Source organism: Gastrolobium bilobum, unplaced genomic scaffold, assembly GCF_033153095.1.
Source record: "Gastrolobium bilobum isolate Gb01-03AN ecotype WA unplaced genomic scaffold, APGP_CSIRO_Gbil_v1 utg2313, whole genome shotgun sequence".
NCBI classification, from domain to species: Eukaryota; Viridiplantae; Streptophyta; class Magnoliopsida; order Fabales; family Fabaceae; genus Gastrolobium; species Gastrolobium bilobum.
In genome coordinates, this window is record NW_026897042.1 from 32,322 (window position 1) to 51,758 (window position 19,437).

Sequence of the window (19,437 nt, forward strand, 5' to 3'; positions counted from 1 at the left end):
ATTTTATTCAACCTAGAAAACAATTAGCCATATTTCCTTTTTCTTGATAGTTCTGCTTTTTAAAATCAAATCCCATTTTTATAACCAAATTAAAGATGAGAAGCTGAACAAGCTTCAGAACTAGATCCCATTAAACAAGTACGATCATCTTAAACTTGGAATCATATCATCTCATGTTTCTCACTAATATGAAAGTCTTGTTATAAAAGACAAAAACATAATACCAAATGAGAATGTGCACAAAATATTTTTTTCTTTTAATAAAACCTCTAGGCCTACCCATGCTGAGCTTCGGGATAGAGAACCTAGAATATAAGGACAAACTCCGGCATAGCAGGCTCCTCCCGACTTTTTTAGAATAGGGATGAGAATAAAATCGATTATACACTGTCTAATTCTTACAATTTTACAAAAATAGTGTTTCCAGACTTAAACCCATGTTAAAGTTTTTTTTTTTTTTAATTATCTCAGCTCTGAAGTTCGCCATGGAACTAAGAATACGAAAAAGAAAAAAGAAAAAAACTGTCTAAGATCAACGTGTTTAAGTTCCACTGTCATTTCTACATGTCTAGCACTTACCAAGTGAGTTAACACCGAAATAAGAAATTGCTACAAGCCTACAAAGGATAAGAGAACGTTTGAACATCAAAACGCATTTCCCATACTAAGCATTTCTAATTTTCCCTGTTTATATGGTTTTATCAATTCTCCATTTCAACATGGTCTTTATCAACTATTTTTCTTTCGAGCTGGGCCCTTATCAACTATTAGAAGGCTATAATACAACAGTACTAAACTCCAATTTCACTTTATTTTTTTATTTTTTTACTAACTTCATCCAATAAGAAAGCTGTAATTTTGGTATCCAGTATCAAAATTTTCACATAATCTAATATGTATACACGATAAATAAGCCAATAAAAATAGGAAAGGTACAACATGCTCTCCCCATATTATGTTGGCTGGATGCAGGACCAGAAACCTAAAAAATGCTGTAGCTCTCCCAACGACCAAAATGATAATCTGAGACAAAGGTGCGAATCCCTGGAGCCCCGTCCACCATCTCTCGGGAAAAAAGGGCGAACAAATAAACAAAGTCAATCCTAAAACATAAGTGAAGTAAACTTATACACATTTGCAAACTGAATACATTTCACAGTTGGGAGAGGGAGAACTCTTGCAAAGAGAATACATCGGGGTGACGAGTGTAATTTGCCACAACCCGCACCAAAACTGTGACCCTTGTTGCTGCAAACTGCAACGAGTCGTTTCTGGGGGTATCAAATGCAGTTTGATTTACCAAGCATCCAAACTGCGTAACTTGCATGTCCGTTAGCCTCATGGATATATTCAACCTAGTCAGATACTGAGATCTTTCAATGACGACTCTAGTTTGCCATTTTGACTACCCACTGCATGGTTAGGACTCTCATTTTCTGTGTTCTTACATAACTGGTTGAAGACCGAGTTGAGAGAGGCAGAGCTGCGGCTTCCCTCAAAGTAAGTAGAATAAGGGAAGTACTCTGCACAACGTACTTTCCATCCTGCAAGAGTATAGAATTAATCTTGTGATGCACCGTTGCCAAAAGTGAAATAGAAATTAGAAAAGGTAATGACAAATGAAAAGAGAACTGCACAAATTAGGTAAAGATTTTAAAAAAAATTGGCACCAAAATTTCCTGATTTGGAATAACAAAACCCTGGAGAGTTAAATGCTATTTCAAACCTAAAACCTTGAAACTCTTTTCAAAATTTGAAGAATGGTTTTAAAGGCCATTGACCCCACCCCAGAACAGAGGCAAAGATTAAAAATAACTAGAACAACGTTTTAGCAAAAAAAATTCATCTCCTTTGTCCTTGTTCACTTCAGAGCAATCAGACATTTTTTAATCTCCAAGAGGCAGAAAACTTTGGCATAGGAAAATGAACCTAAATACACACTATTCTTGGAAACCATAAGCACCACCCATGGCAAATATCACACTAGAATTACAACATGCACTCCATAAGGCCAACCAACAGAAAAATTAATCAGGCAACCCAAAAGTCTCAGTTTTACTTACTCAATGCAGCATCCTGGTCAACGAGTACCGTTCCGAGAAGCTTGTGAACTGCAATACAGTCTTTAAGTTTCCAATCCCTGATTGGTCCGAGTGCTCCATTTCTAGCAGAACAAATTATTGGAAGATTCAATATTGCCATTAGATTTGAAAGCCAGAAATGAATCTAGAAGTGAAACATAGGGATTAAGGTTTTGAAGCACATGCACTGACACAACAAACTCCAAAATTAATAGGACAATATACATACACAGACAGCTAGGTGGCACACACTTTTTTTATTTTTTGTAATTCATCACACTTATTTTAATAAAAGATTTTTAAACATAATTTTGTTTGTATTTTGTAATGTTTTTCGCTAGTCAGGGTTTAATGGGTAATACATCTTTCATTTTTGCCTCTTGCCCCTAACTTCCATTTTGGTTTTACCTCCTCGGGGATAAAGAAAAACAGTCAGCAACCTTTTTAAAAGAATTAAAATTAGAAATAAGATAAGGGACTGATCATTATAGAAACCCACTTAGCACTCTGGGGAGAAACTGCTCTTCGAATTTACGTTCGTCCCCCCAAACAGGGTGGTTATATATCATACACTCACGATCTCAACTCTATCTGAGCAAAGGGATCGCTTGTCATTGATCCCTTTGTATTCTTTCCTATTTTCTCTCTATACTGTTAATTTCTCTCTATGAAACAATCAACCTAAGCCTTCTCTATATTAATGAGGTGAGCTAACCACGGCACACCCCACCAGTAGGGTGGGATGATGAATTCCTGCAAGCTTTCTCAAGTTAGATTATGTCAAGCTGTGTCTGAGCAGTAAAGAAAATGTTTTGTTAATCCAATAGTTAACAGACATGAGTCCCGACAGCATGCACATAAAGTGTAAGAAACACATTTGAGTAATACGCAGTAATGTGCTGTGCATGCTTAATAGCATAAGGCTTAAGATGTCATAAAGCATTACGTTGGCACAACTTTATTTGCTGACCCTTCAATCAACTTGACAGCCTCAGACTTTGTGTTTGAATCCAAAATGTACAAGATTTCTGCAAAAGCCGCTCTATGCATCAAAGAATCTGCAAACACAGAAACAACAACAACAACATCAACAACACCTTTATCCCAAATTAATTGGGGTCGGTGGTAGATGAACCCACATGAAAGATACAAAACGGTTGAAAAAAAAGTTAAAAAAAAATAAAAATAAAAAAAAGTAAAAAAAGTAAAAAAGTAAAAAAAGCCAAAAATAAATAAATTCATATACCAAAATAAAAAATAAGAAATTTCATAAAGATTTTTGAAATATGAGTTGCAATGTTGATGATAACGTTCACTGTGACCTTTATGTTTTTCAAGGAAAGAGCTGTTTGCCTCGTACAAAGATTTCTCATGCAGCTGACTGCAAAAAAAAGGAATAAACAGATAAAGTTAAAATTAAATCATAATCACAAAATGAATGCAAGAATTGTAGATACCAGCCTCCGAAAAACCAGAAAGGGAAAAAGTGAAAACAACTGCATCAAGAACCTAATAGTTGGGCGCTCGGCTTCTAAGACCCTCCAAATAAGTTTCTCGTTGTCAGTGTCAGGAGCATTCATGGATCCCACTTTATGAAAGAATTTAATCTGCAACATATGGACCAAAATAAATGCCAGCATAAAGAGGTTTTCCTTTCTTCTTTCTTTTTTGTGTGTGTTTGGTGGAGGGTGAGCTTGGAGCAGTGATAAGATAACTCCTTTGTGACTAGAAGGTCATGAATTCAAGTATCGGAAATAGCCTCTTTGCAAAAATGCAAGGGTATGACTGAATACAATCAACCCTCACCCCTATTCTCGCAAAGTTGGGGAGTTTTGTGCATCGGGGTCTGCCCTTTGTGTGTTTGATGGAGGAAAGAAGAAATCACAAGAATAAAGAGGACAATAATGAGAACAAAAATTGAATAACAGAACGGGCGCAGCTGGTACCAAATCCATAGGTATAATTTCTTTTGATTACCTAATCTTCCCTATGCTTTCCAAGTAATTCATGCTATGTACAAACACATTTAAAGTTTATTATTATTGCTTAAAAAGATGGCTTGTAGGAAATGGTGGAATTGATTTGTATTATAATTTTGATATGAAAAATATTATAAAAGTAAACTTACTAATCCCTATAACATGGAATTAATTTGTTCTTCAGAAGAGTCACCATACCAAGCAACGATGAGAATCAGGGTGTTCAGCATCCAACCTCAGTAACTGCTTTACAGCCTACAACTCAAGATACAGAAAGAAAAAAAAACACATTCAACCGGCGTCACAGTCTAAAATGTTTAAGAAGAAAGAAGTGCATTACACCTCACATGATATGCAAATAAAATTATTCAAATAATCAGAGCTACAACTGGCATTAACCATTGAGTCATAAAATAGAGCTCCCCCAAACACTTGTAATGTGCTTAAAAAAGCAAGGAAGGCATCCTCTCAACTGTTTACCTAAGTACAGGACTAACCAGACAACAACACTAAAAAATGAACAAAATGATGCCAGATAAATTTACTGGGCTCCTCATTTAACATAGAAATACCTGAAAGGCAAGCAAAATCTTCTCTTTCCTTGTATATAATTCAAAAGAGAGCAAGTGTGTCTCCAATGAATCAGGTGAATTCTTCTGCAGTAACTTCAAGTATTTAGTAGCTTCCAACAGTGGATCTTCAACCTAAGTAGGGAAAAACACACAAGAAACAGGACTAAATCAGTCCTAACAATTATAATCAGTATAGTATAACAAAAAAATCACAGATGAATGTTTAAAATGAATTTGTGCAGACACATTCTGACACTAAAATTGTTATGTTTGATAAACCTGACACTTTCAAGTATAATACTGATTTTAACAGTTTGTTAAATATGACATGCAGATAATTAAACAGTGAAAGTTGGTGTTTGTTCGATATAGCATGTAAACTAGTCAATTCTATATAATTTTTATTTGAAAGAAAAATGCTAAACCATAAATAAACCACAAAGAAAAATGCTATTTTAAAAAAAAACAAAAAAAAAATTACAGAGGAACACTGAGAATATTGTTATTCAAATTTACATAATGAATCTAAACCATATCAACCCATATATACCAAAAACTATGCAAGAGGGCTTGCAACACCATCCTCCTTAATCATATTGAGCTGGGAAAAAATATGTTTTCCCTGTATTGTGTATTTCTAAAACCTTTCACTTTTGATACCTATACTCTCATCAATCTCTCACTTGTACATAAGGTTTTCAGCCAAAATCCAAAATGCCAATATGCATGGTCACAACCAGCAGAATCGCAACCTCGTTACTCATCTACTACATGAACTCAAGGAAAAAAGCATATTTTGTTCACTAAATGAATATTTAAAATACAACCAAATTAGAGTCCCAAGGGAGCTAGATGCATTAAATTTAACCTGCAACAATTTCTCCCCGTGTGGATCAGGATCGACAGGTTTTACATTCCGTTTCCCAGACTTCGATACCCCGCTGGCACTTAACTCTTCATTCTTTTCTTCTGCCTCCTAAAAGCAAAATAAAACAATTGGATGAATACCTTTCCCGCATGAAGTTCCACAGAAGATATAGAAAAGACAACAATACTTTTTTAGCTCTTGCTTCTGCCTTTCTCTGTTTTTGTCTCATTTTCTTTTTCTGAGAAGGAAGCAACTTTGACATTTCATCATCTTCCTCCGCTGTAGACTTTGGGGGAGAATCATGCAACTTAATATAACATCTGAAGCTCAAAGTGTTACAAACATGAGACATAAATACAAAATCAGAAGTAAATTGCTTTACTTGTATTACTAATATTAATTATGGCTCGGCAATTATACTGTTATACCAGTCCTTAAGGAATGCTATTTAGGTCATAAAACTATAAACCCATGCCAAACTTCAAGCATATGTCAGAAAACTCTTGGCCTCACAAGAACTGTGAGGCAGAGAAACATCAATGAAATAAAATTAAAAACAATCACAAGTTCAGTTTCCGAATACAATACCTCGTGTAAAAAATCATTTCAACACAAATTCTTAAGCTGATAGGTGAAGATCATAGTAATGATTTTATATTATATTTCTCTAACATCATGTATGAGTGAAGGGTTTTTCACTCCCATACATGTGCAGAACCCAGCTAACCAAAGCATTGCACAACACTGACAAGCATAACAACTCGTGTAGTATAGCAGTATACCAACAAAAGAAAACATGATATTCACCTAATAGCTCCAGCAGCTGCTTTATGAAAATATGCATGTGAGTGCAATTGGTCTTGAAATTTAAGCATTTCCACGTAAGTACACAAAGTCATTTTTCTTAGGCAGTATGAATGAAAATCAAATTGGTCCTCCGTAATGTCAGCATAATGTTTCTCCACTGCTAAAAATTTCTTTAGTGCCCGTCCAAGATCACCCTCGCGGAAATAGCTTTCACCAGAGGCAAGCTCATACCTTCCAAAGATAGATGATACAACATGTGTTAAGAAATTAAACCACAATATCCATAGGATAGTGCAGAATATTAAAAAATCATTATATACCGACCACATGCACTGCATGTCGTGAAGGTTGTTGTGTTGATCCCCATCTTTTGTGAACAATACAGCAGTTTTTTCAGCTAAAGCCACCTTGGTATCAAGGGAATAGATAATTAAAGCAGGGTCAGAAAAGGCAAACAAGAAAACCATAGTTGTTAGAATCATAGATGAAAATAGTGCCGCAATAGCACGCAATATCGCTATTGTAGCGGGTAACGGCCATATGCCGCAACAGAACGCACGCAACGCTACTGTTTAATGTAGCGGCAGTAGCGGTCAACAATTTGCAATAGCGGATAGCGTGGTTAGCGGGGCAATTGCACGCTACAGTGAGAAAACAATGGAAAAGGAGGAATGGAGGGTATTATGGTCTACAACTTTAATTATAAGGGTAAAATAGATTTTTAAATCTGAACCTACTTGGGCTTTATCCATTCAGCCGCTAGGTTAATTATTTAACATGCCTTTCTTCTCTATTTCATTCATATTTTACCTTTGTTCTCTCTCTTCTACATTTTCTGCCTTCAATCTCTTTTCTACGGACAAGCCTTTCTATTTTCTGCCTTCAAGCTCTCTTCGGATTGATATTTAGCAACACTGATTTCCTCACCAACGATACTTAACGGGTACTGCTATCTTTTTAATGTTTTTAATATTTTATTTATATATTACAATTTTATTTTACATGAACAATCTGAATATGATATAATCAGTATATTACAGAATATATTATTCATTATATATAATTTTATGTTTTCTGATTTCTTTATGTTTTTAATATTTTTATTATTTTATTTATAATGGGCACAGCTATGTTTTAATGTTTTTAATATTTTGTTTATATATTATAATTTTATTTTACATGAACACTCTGAATATGATATAATTAGTATATTACAGAATATATTATTCATTATATATAACTTTAAAAGGACATGGCCAGAGTATTAAGAATTGGGGTATAATATAATAGCTTTAATGTTTCTAAAGTGAATGTAGATAAGTTATCTACATTCACTGCTAAAACGACGTCGTTTTGGGTTGAAAAATTAAAAAATTATAATGAAAAAAACTATTATAACCCTGAAATAACTTATAATTACAAAAATACTTTGATTTCCGCCTCAAAACGACGTCGTTTTGGACTCAATGTAGATAAGTTATCTACATTGAATGTAGAAAAAGCGAACCCATAAAATATGAAAACTCCATATAACATTACACGTATTTGATTTATTCAGCCCAAGGCCTCCACGTTTTTCCTTTGAGTATAATATAAATTTTTTAATTTTAATTAATTTTTTTATGGACTTCGTTATAGCGGTTATACCGCTACCCGCTATACCGCTATAGCATTTTTTAGCTTGGCCGCTATCGGCCGCTACCCGCTATTTAATAACTATGGTTAGAATCATAAATTTGCAATTCAAATCTCATGATTGATACGATTCTTCAAGTCAGCAATCCGTATCATGTTATGAATCAGAGATGGCTTTGAATGGTGCGTTATATGCATAAATCGGTGGGATTCCAAATAACTGATTGCACAATTTAATGTTTCATCAATTTTTTTCTTTTCTTTTTTGGTTTGCTTTCATCAATTCTCATAAAAGAAATTGAAAAGTCAAATAAGCTTAAATTGTTAAATGAAATGGAACTAAAGAAGCGCTACTGAATGCACCATATTTGATAATTCCACTGCCTGGTTTTTATTCTTGGAAATAGGAGATTCATATAGTCACTCACTCACGTATGCATGCTATATGGTTATTCAATTACTCATTTTTATTCTTTTGAGAAAGAGGTTTCACAAAGTCACTTGCTCACTCTATATGCACCATATAAGACTATATCATTGTTCTATTTTCATTCTTCTGAAACATATAGGCTTCACAGAGTCATTTTACATGACTCATTATTACTTGTGACTTATAATTTGTTTTGTGAGAATTATGATCAAGTTCTTTTGCTAAATCCTAGTTTAAAATTATTACATTGAGCATATATCTGAAGCTATTTTTCATTGTGTCTTTGAATCTTATGATTCACGATTCAAAAATTAGATTGGTAATTCACAATTTGATTGCGATTTGATAACCTTGGAGAAAACCCCTCAAATTACAATGCACATGTGGCTCACATTCAAATATAATTATATAACAGAAAGATAAACAAAAACCTGATCAGCCTGCAGCATGCGCTTAACACATTCACTATTAACATAACGATCAGCAAGATCCATACACCTAGCTTCATCTGCAAATGCAGCAGCAGCAGCCAAATCACCACCATGCTTCAGTATCCGACTCTGTTTTACAAAGACAAAGCAACAACATTCAATTTTGCAATTGATTGAAAGCAACAGTAATTCCAAATTCAGTTTCCACTTATTTTACCCATCCGTAGTCTCCCACACACACTTGGTCCACAAGTCACTTAATCATCTAACTTGCTTTAATATTTAATAGTAACATGTTTTTACCCTTGCATAGCAAAGCTTCTTTTGGAACACTGGATAAATTTCCCCAAATTCTGACATCCTCACATTGATATGATATGTAGTTAAACATGGCTTAAACCATGGCTATCAGAAGCATACCATTCAATCAGATTTTCAAGGATGAAAGTTCAGAATGAGTTAAGCAATGTGTTCTAAACGGCAAGGCCAAAAGGCAAAAAACTAATAGAAAAATGCTATTTAGCACAAAGGTTTCACACAGAAACACAAGAAATTGGACATGCCAGTAACTTATGAGAATAGGCTCGCCAGATGTGAAATTCTCACAATAACCAATGGTTTTACATATACTCTCCGCTTGGATTTCTGCGCAAATTATTTTTGCCATAGAAATTCTTGAAGTTAATCAACCCAAACCATAGAGTTAAGTGTCACTTAATTTGTAGTGACATCCTGTTAAGTGTCACTTAATTTGTAGTGACATTCTGTTAACTAGAATGCAATGCTTTATTATATAACAGGACTACAAAGAAATGAACCAATAACGGAACAAGAAGAGAAGTATTTACACAAAGCAAACCTTGACAGAATATAAATCAATGACAGTAGGTGTGTGTTCTATAGCCTCGTCGATTTTAGAAAGAGCAATTTCATATTGGCCGCGCCTGTCATAATGCTGCAACAGTACAAAGTCTTAGTGAAAGAAAAAGGGAGCGAATATAAAAATCATTAAGTATAGCCACCAACCTGAGCCAATAAAAACAAAGTCCACAAAAGAGTTGAAGGGGGTTCTTTTTCTACCCTGCAAAAAAGGCAAACAACAGTTAGTTATATAGTACAAGAAAATAATTCTTAAGTACCATGTTAATGGCTTCTCTTTGGTGCTCTGCTCATGGTTATACCAAGGGAATCTCAATTACTGATCTGAAAAGATATTGGAAAGGTTTGTTTGGCTTGCATTTTTCTTCTCTTTCTTCATTCAAGAGTTAACCAAGAGAGTTCCAAGATGACATTTACTCAATTCATGTGCTACAACACAAAAGTTAACAAGTAATTTTACCTCCCAGGATATTGACCTGACATCCTAATTGAATGCTCTAACCCAAGAATAAGATGTTCCAAAATGTCTGCCTGGACAAAGTTTAAGAAAAAGAAAAGGAAACAATCAGAACCCACAGAATCAGTAATTCTTGCCACCATATATACATAATGGCAGACAAAGCCAATCATAAGAAATTTGAAACTCTTCCAATAGTAGAAATGTAATTGATAAAACTGACCTTCCCAGGGTGATTGTACAAAGAAGAAAGATCAGAGAACAGAGATGGAACTCCCTAGACACAACAAAAGAAATCTCAGTTAATTTCGAAACAGTTAAACTAGGCATAATACAATATGAAAAGGAATTATTTACACCTTAGTGAGAAGAGGCCTAATATAATTATCAGCTGCTTCTCGAAATTTGTCACCTTGTAGAAAATCTAGCGGTATTCTCTGGCAAAAAAAAAAAGATTCAATGAAGAATGAATTTCATTCAAAAAAAGTTGTTCACTCCAGCATTACTACTCATTTGATAAGAAATATACCAGTGGAACACCAAGATTTTGTCTATACTGTATAATATTCTAAAAATGCATTCACATTGATCTAAGAACAAGTCACCAAAACCAGGATTATTTCTTTAGCAAGCATTTTATAAAGTAGCTATAGGGAAGAAAACTCCAAAAACACTATGATCACACTTACTATACTAATGGATGTTCGATCCAAGTTTTGCCAACATATAACTCAGTGAAATCTGAATATTAGTTCAGATTGATGAAAAATTTCTACACATCATCACAATATATAGACTAAGCTAAATAATAACTTTCTAAATAAAGCTCAATCTGCAGTAACTAATAATCTACTCTAGTAAAAAATAATTTACAATAATTACAAATGCAACCAATACGGGACTGTTACAACAATTTACTATTAAGCAAGAAACAATAAAATTCCTGCCTCCTAAGAAAATGAATGGCAACAAAGGAATCTTCATACTGCAAAACCCATTTCCAGAGAAAGCAAGTACAGATAATATCACTAGTGAATCAGTGATACAAAGACAAAGGCATATACCTTTAAACTAAAAGTATGAATAACTAAAACAATAAACTGCATTACCTTAGCAGCAGAAGACCACTTATATTGCTGCCCAAGTGTTTTGTATAAGGAATCTAACCGATCTATTTGATCAGGAGAGAACTGGCCATTTTCTGAATATAACCCAACACATTTCTGGAGACCTTCATAGTATCTGAATGGTAACATGAATCATGAACTATTATTTAGCTTCCACAAAATATAGTAGAAAAAATCAGCAACATCACAGAAAAAATCAAATTCAACCAAGATAGTTTATCAAACATAAGAGAGCCAAATAAAATAGAAATCAAGGCAATTGAACCAAAATTATCCCCTCATCCATTTACATTGGTGGCTAATGAAAATAAGTCAAATAACTTCTCTAGAGAATTAGGACAGGATGCGTTTATCCTAATCTAACTTGGAGTCGAACCCACCCTTCCATCTGGAAGATATTAGTTAAACAACAAATACACAAAATGCATAGGTACTCAATAAAATTTCCAGTATCAAGCTGAGACAAATCAACATCAAAAGTAAGTGCCAATATAAATGTACTAAAACTAGAGGGCCATTTATGAAGCTCCAGAAAACAGATAACTTTGAATATAACTACTTCCGAATTAAGAGGTATAGGATATCTTGAAACAAAATATGGAGTTCCGTTTTTCAACTATTTGGGTGTCCAAATTGGTTAACTGTAGCCCCAAGAAATACTTGGTTTCAGATATCAAGCTTCAGCATGAACTAGTCAATGGACTCTAAGATAGATAAAAGTATAGCCAAACATGGACCGGAAGAAAGTATCTAATGAGCAGTATAGAACTCAAATGATCTGATATGATCTGATGCACTTATACTTGACCCATTGTCCAACCAATTAATGGCTTCATTCAAGAAGTTTTGAGTCAAACAGAATTATAGCCCATTAAACACTGCTCGCATGTTCAAAGAAGCGGCAATCTGCAATCTAACAGATTACAGCAAAATCCAAGTCCAAATGAAGTAGAAGATTTGATTGTAATTTGTTTTTGAAAAAAAAAAAAGCAACAAATTTGAAATAATTTGAGATCTAAGATTTGGGATATGTTTTGAATGATTTAATTGTAGTTAATTATCTGTATTTTCAGAAACTTACTTTATTTTTAGGAGATAATTATCATTATATTTATCTTTTGAAATTTTCCTTATTTTTAGGATTTGAGATTTTGAATTGATTTGTAATTTTCTATAAAAGGCTGCTTAAGACCCCTATTGAAGAGTTTTTGATATTTTGATAATAGAAATTCAGAACGCAGAGTTTCTCTTTTATCAAATCCACTTTCTGTAGTCAAGCCAATTTTCTAGAGAAAAGAAGAAGCCTGAATTTTATGTTTTGGAGGATATCTTGTCCACCCATAGTTGTACTTACCCCTTCTCTGTAATAAAATTTCTTTATCGATCCAAAACAAATTTAAGTAAAGAAGTCTTTCAACAAGACTATCCCAAGAAACTTTTGAATAAATTATTCCTGTAACTTTTTAAACCCAAAAGAAAAATTGACGTCGAGAAAACCTGCCATAATAAGAGAATAAATATAATTTTCAAAATAATTATAAAAGAATGTTCAATTGATTCCACAGCATAGCATAAGAACAAAAATCAATAAAGATAAAAAGTTATGACAAAACAAAAATACCTATATGTAGGTAACATGTCATCAGAAAATGGTGGTGGGGGAGTAAAAGCAACAGTAATGATAAAAGTATAAATAAGAGCAACCTTAGACAACATGCATTCATCTCACCATTTGAAACACAATGATTCATTAAAAAGAATCTTTATATATTGAACAATTTTAATGAGAACCTAGAAGTTTGCGAAAAAAACCATTTAAGGATAAAAATAAATAAATAAAAATCAACAACAAAAACGGGGGAAAAACATAAAAAAGAACAACACCTAAAAAGACTAAGCAATTGAGACAATCCAACATAAAATATAAGTGGTCATTAAGATCACCTATAATTATCAGGATTCATAGAAAGTAATGCCCGGTACAATGTTTCGCCTTCTTCTAAACGACTAAGATTCACTAAAAGTGAAACCTCTTGTTCTTTATATGCAAGCTTATCAACCTAAAAAGACATAATCAGAAACAAGTTATATTATCATGCATAATAAGTTACATTATCAAATTACCCACGTAAATAAAAATACATACAATTTTCGATTCTTTTTTGTGCAACTCCTCTAGAGCTCTCTCAAGGAATCCACATTCCTCTAACAAAGAGATCTGGACAAAAATATTTAAACCATCGCAGGGGATAATAATATCAGCATTTAAAACATCAGAAAGATTTCATATTCTTGAACATCTATAAGTAGAACTGACAGCAAAAAGATTCACATTCAACAAACTGAAACTTGACTAGAGTCATATATTTACCTAAATCTTTTAATTTTTTATTCAAATTAATGAAAAAAATTCCATTTGCTTTATAAAGACATAGTGTATACCGGCTATCATCATTTAAAAAAGCATCACATAATTACCAAAGAGAATTTCAATAACAATAACCCTACAAAGGGTCTGATCATATTCTAATTCACAGAAGTTTCAAATTTAAAATGAACTCCGCTTAGGGATCAACCTGAGAATTAATAATGAGCATTATCATTTACTCCACCCGCTGTTTGGGCTTATACAATTATCAGATGCACAAGTAAGCCATTTTCCAGGTACATAATGCCTCAAAGAAGTCACCAATAGCAAGACTCTTCCTAGACCATGACGCTTCTCAGACTTATTTTGGAACAGGCCAATTTTTGGACCATGGATTGACCCAATCAGGCAGCCAGTTCAAAAAATTCCCAGTTCAGCCATCCCATAAAACAATCACCCAGAAAAAATCACAGACCAGCTGATTGGGTTTGACAGAAAAATGGTCAACATGTCCATACGGACCAGCCAGGGAATCAAGTCACTGGATTTCCAGTCCAGGTTTTACATTATTGGATTCATGCATAGACTTCAAAGTTACAAGACCCTCTCATACAGTTTTAAAGTAAACATAAACCTGTTATACACAAAATTTTGATATATGTAAAATTAAAAAGCAAGTAGACATCACATTTTTTACTTTGTATACAAAAAGCTAATTAAGGTTAATGTTACATCAAGCACTAAAGATGTGAATAAGCATTATGCATAAAACAATAAACAGCTGCAGACACACTGGCAGAGGAAAACCTTGAATAAAAGCATTTCCCCATGCTCACACCGTTCATTTTCTGGAGGATGATCATCTTCTAAAGTCCCCTCATATGCTTCCAAAATTTCAACTGCCTTGGACGTACTGTTACACATTCTAAAGATCAGTATTACAGTATACAAAAAAAAAGATCAGTATTACAAACTACCAAAAGAACAAAATTATGGTATTAGACTTCAGTAACTAAAGGAAGTCGAGGACCTTTTGGGTAAACATACCATGCAAATTATTCCTAAAAAACAAGTATTCTCCCACCAATTCCCCAAACTAAACACAACAACTTCATTTTTATCACTTTCTTTTTGAAAGAAAATTCTCTGATCCATTAACATTTTTTATACAAAACCATATTATAGAGTATCAAAATCAATTTTTGGACTGTGGCATCGTAACAAAAATGATCATTGAGTTCCAATACCAGATTCAGAAAATAAAATAAAAAAAAATGCAAACTCATATGACACTAGTGACTAATGAGAATACCACAATTAATGTTTGTCGACAATAAAAGCTTCAATGCTTATGCATTAACTTAGCAACAAGTAACGAGCTCAAGATCATATCTCAATGGAACCCATTAGGAGAAAAAAAGAAAGAGAGATAGTATCTGTCAACGAGCTAATAGCTGACATGGCACTAGTGAGTAGTCATAGTCTCTAAGATCAGGATTTACTTGATGCTGTGGGTTTAATTTTCTCCCTCCCCTTCCCTCCCACTATCTCAGGTCCTTAGGGCCACCAATATAACCTAAAAATAAGGAAACTCTTGCAAGGAACTGCACAACTGCCAATTACATTATTTTTATAGGAAAAAAAGAATGATATTAAAATGGGGGGAAGAAAGTACAATAGGGATGAGCTGCCAATTACACTTTTTCTATAGGAAAAATAATAATAATATTAAAAAGGGGAGAAGAAAGGACAATAAGGACGAACTACCAATTACATATATTGTATCAAGGGCATCAACAATACAGAAGAAACATTGGCAAACAAAAAAATTACAGTTCTAAAACCAAAATGTAACCAATAATTCAAATAAAGGCAGTTCAAGCTGTCACCAATTGGAAAAAAGTTTAATTCAATGTAAATCGAAATCATACTTAGAGTTCAAATGATGGGCAACAGAAAAGCCAATCCAATTCATGCGATGATTTGGCTTCAGAGTCAAAAGTCGCTGTCTTGTCTCAACAAAGCCAGTTAAATCTCGCATTTGAGCCTGTGAGTGAAGAGTAAAAAGCACCATAGCATGAGTAAAACAAATTGCATCATAAAAAAATTCACTGGAGTGTATATACATATGCATGCATATTTCATGAAAATGAAAGATACACAATACAGTAGAACAGCAGAACCTTTATTAGCTCCAGTTCATGGTGAGGACAAGATGATTTTGTATGAAAATAATAGCTATACTAATCTTTACAATAACGTAGGATGTTCCTAGTAAAAGTATTGGGATGTTAGAACACCTTCAAAGTCATCTTTTCAACTTATAAAAGTACCATTTTGTTTACTCAAACTTTGATCAGGGTATTAGCAGAAATCAAATAGAAGATTATTGAACATGTGCTCAAGCTTTCTCAAACATTTTCCTAACTGGCAAGACACAAGCACACACCTAGTGAATTTTGAACTCAAGATTCAACTATCCACATGGCTCTTACATGAGGAGAAGACACATTAGACCAAGAGGATGATAGGTCCCCTAAACATCTGTGAAAGGAAACAATATCATTTGATTACATTGTTAAATAGCTCAGCCAAGGCTCTCAAATTTATCCTTTATTTTAGAGTTAGACATCAGTCATAGCAAGCATGGGATACTTGGACAACTTTCACCTCTTTGGAAGACCAAACCTACATCAAAATCTTCCTTTTCGGTCCAAAGGAAGAAAGTGCAACTGACACATGAATGATCAGTCTGATAAGCTAGAACATTAATTAAATTTTTGGGTGCAAGTATATTTAAGTACTTTTATGCACATGCCAGCATAAAAGACTAACATCTAAGTCAAATCCATACATATATTGAAAGGCTTTCTGAGTTTATATCTACTATAGAGAAGCAAATAGAGGCAAAATGCATTTAAGACGCTACCTGTAAGAGTGATAGGTCACGCAGAATTTCAATATTATCAGGATCTATTTTCAGTGCATTTCGATAGCACTTGATTGCCTCCCTGTATTCTCTGTCTGACCGATAAAGGAGACCATATACATGCCAGCAAACATGACTTTTAAGGTCATTCTGCACCAGACCAAAGATAAACGTTGGATCATCTAAATGATTGTATGATTGAAAAATGATGTAAAATCAAAGACAACACATAAACCTTTAATCCTTGACGAACAAGTTCGTATGCTTCAGACTTACGATCCATGCAATTTAATGTCAAACCCTTCATCGATAAAGTTTCTATCATCCAGAAAAGGGAACAGACACATAATTACATAAATAATAAATATGACCAAAGAAGCAAAATATGCTGCGAATGAGAATGAATAGATAGAAAAGGGAGAAGTTGTATTAAAATAATAATAATAATAATAATATTGCATTTCTTGAATGACTCACTTAAACAACTAAGAAAGGTAATGAATGTTCCCTGGCCATAAGTAAAAGCTTAAAAACGAATTACCAAAAAAAAGTATACCTCCATGGTCTGGAAATTTTTTCAAAATGGCATCAGCTGCTTTGAGGCCCTTTTTATATTGTTTGGTTTCATATGATTTCTGCAGCAATAAGAACAAGGACAAATAACCTCAGTATAAAATTTAACCCCACCTCGAAAAGAAAAAATTATTTCACTGACATAAATATCCAAAAGACAAGATAATCAAAATTAATTACATAAGCTTGTAAGCAATAAATGAACTTTTTCAACCAGAGAAAACCAAATCTCGATATCAGGGCCAAATGATTAAGTCAGGCAACCTGCGGACACACATGTTGACAAACAAACAACCATATCCACGGATAAATTTTCAGTACTCATGTAGCACTAGGGACTCAGTGCTACGCCTACAAAAAATAGAACCATATGATTTACCTAACTCCATTTATTCCACCTACTTATTTATCTTTAATGCCACATGAGTCAAAATATTTCTAATTCTAATGAGGGAGTATATACTACAATAGTTCTGAAAATTTATTCCACATCCACAGTCATTTCGATATCAGTTCAAACTTCCTCTATCCTACAGTTGCAGGGAAAAACAAAGAATCCACAGAAGCCAATAAACTAAAACTCTAAAGTACCGAATTTCCCTTCCTTTCAACTTTCTCCCAGATTTTCAGCACCGTAACTAACATCACAAAATTACAACTACAATATTTAACCGAAGATCCTTGATTTATCTTTCCACATAATCTCAGTGTAACCAAACAAACATTGAGAAGCTGCTTACATAAGAACAGAGAACAGAATCTAGGGTTTTAAGATGGGGAAGCAATCGAGAGAGCATGAAACAGTGATTAAAGTTGGATCAAGGCGGCGATAAGCAAACAGAAAACTAAATAGAAAGAGAATCGAAAGCTTACAACAATAAGCTTGAAGAGATTGGCCTCCTTAGGTGGCAAGGAAGCACCCATTGTTGTTGGTGTTGCAGAGAGAGAGAGAGAGAGAGAGAGAAACTGAGTTGAGGGTTTATGGGAATGGTAGTGAAGTGAAAGAGATTAAGAGAGCGAGAGAGAGAGGTAAGAGAATGAATGATAGGGTAGCGAAGCGAGACAAGTGTGGCGTTTTGTGAGCTGCAATTGAAAAGCAACCCTACTTACTACTGCAAAACAAAGGAAAGTAAAGTGTGTGCGCGCTTACGTGTGTCAGTTTAGTGTGTGAGTTTTCTTCTCAGCTCTGTGAACCAAACCATGAAATTACCGTTTACTTTCATTAATACCCGACTGAAAATCCAATGAAAACAACATCCACTCAATTATGATACTTGTTTTAGATTTATTTATTTATTTAATTTAATTTGAATTCATGTTATCATTTATGATATGATACAAAGTTGAAAATTTCTACGAGACTGTGGAGGAAAATATGATCAGTGGTTATGAACTTTTTTTTTTTTGGGTACTAAATCAGTTGTTATGAGCTACTGAAAACTCAGTGTGAAATTAGAAATATAGAACTCATTTAATTGCATCTATTTTTCACCTGTTTTTTTATTTTTTAATGTCACATAAATTTTATGTATTTTTAAATTTTAGTAAGAAAATATTATTTCATTGAAGAGATGGTAAAGGGAAAATTGCCTAAACCAAACATAGTACCTGAAATTTAAATTTATAATACACTTTGTTGAATACTAATGTAGATGAATACTAATGTAGATACTATTCTATGTTTAGTTATTATATATATATATAAAGTTTAGTGAGTGTACAGTGACTGGATATAAAATTTGGTCCAGTGTACTATGTTCTCCCGGGAGAACACAGTTATAGTAAATATTATAACTATATTTTTTCGAGAGAACACCATTATAATATTTAGTGCACTATGTCCTCGCGGAGAACATAATACATGGGACGGTTCAGTCACTTAATTTTTATTTTTCCATATATATATATATATATATATATATATATATATATATATATATATATATATATATATATATATTGGGGGATAAGATTAACTTACGCCGGTATAAGAATAATAATTCTTACTCCAAATTTTAACCGTTAATTTTCGCGTATTTAACCGTTAAGATATATGTATATATATATACAAAGAGTTTAATTTCTCTCATTTATATATCCTTAATATTTTTTCCTTAATTTCAAAATTAATATGTGTTTCTAATTAACACAAATTTAAGCAAAGCAACATTTATATTAATACACATTTTAAATTATTTTTTATCAAACTAAATTTGATCTTAAACATATTTATCTTTGTATAGGCTAATTGATTCCGCGGCGAATCACTTTTTAAATGATTTTTTTTTCAAAATATTCCTT

At 33.3% G+C, this 19,437-nt stretch overlaps 1 protein-coding gene across 2 annotated transcripts; it reads right to left on the reverse strand.

Annotated features, from left to right (window-relative positions):
• Nucleotides 1–802: 802 nt before the first annotated feature.
• LOC133303630 (N-terminal acetyltransferase A complex auxiliary subunit NAA15-like) lies at nt 803–18,260 on the reverse strand. 2 transcript variants are annotated; one of them, XM_061503559.1, is made up of 26 exons: nt 18,010–18,260; nt 17,120–17,198; nt 16,799–16,881; nt 16,564–16,713; nt 15,566–15,681; nt 14,442–14,547; nt 13,413–13,484; nt 13,211–13,326; nt 11,249–11,381; nt 10,499–10,576; nt 10,363–10,416; nt 10,143–10,213; nt 9,830–9,884; nt 9,663–9,758; nt 8,804–8,932; nt 6,632–6,714; nt 6,308–6,538; nt 5,688–5,820; nt 5,501–5,608; nt 4,633–4,764; nt 4,259–4,315; nt 3,591–3,688; nt 3,404–3,462; nt 3,028–3,139; nt 2,064–2,164; nt 803–1,544 (listed from the first exon to the last, which is right to left on the reverse strand). In XM_061503559.1, exons 1-26 carry the CDS (start codon nt 18,058–18,060, stop codon nt 1,360–1,362), a joined length of 2,688 nt encoding a protein of 895 aa, XP_061359543.1. In that variant the 5' UTR covers nt 18,061–18,260; the 3' UTR covers nt 803–1,359. The 2 variants fall into 2 exon arrangements, with proteins under 2 accessions (XP_061359543.1, XP_061359544.1); XM_061503560.1 differs by lacking the exons at nt 17,120–17,198; nt 18,010–18,260 and having other exon boundaries at nt 16,564–16,658; nt 16,799–16,853.
• Between the last annotated feature and the right edge of the window lie 1,177 nt (nt 18,261–19,437).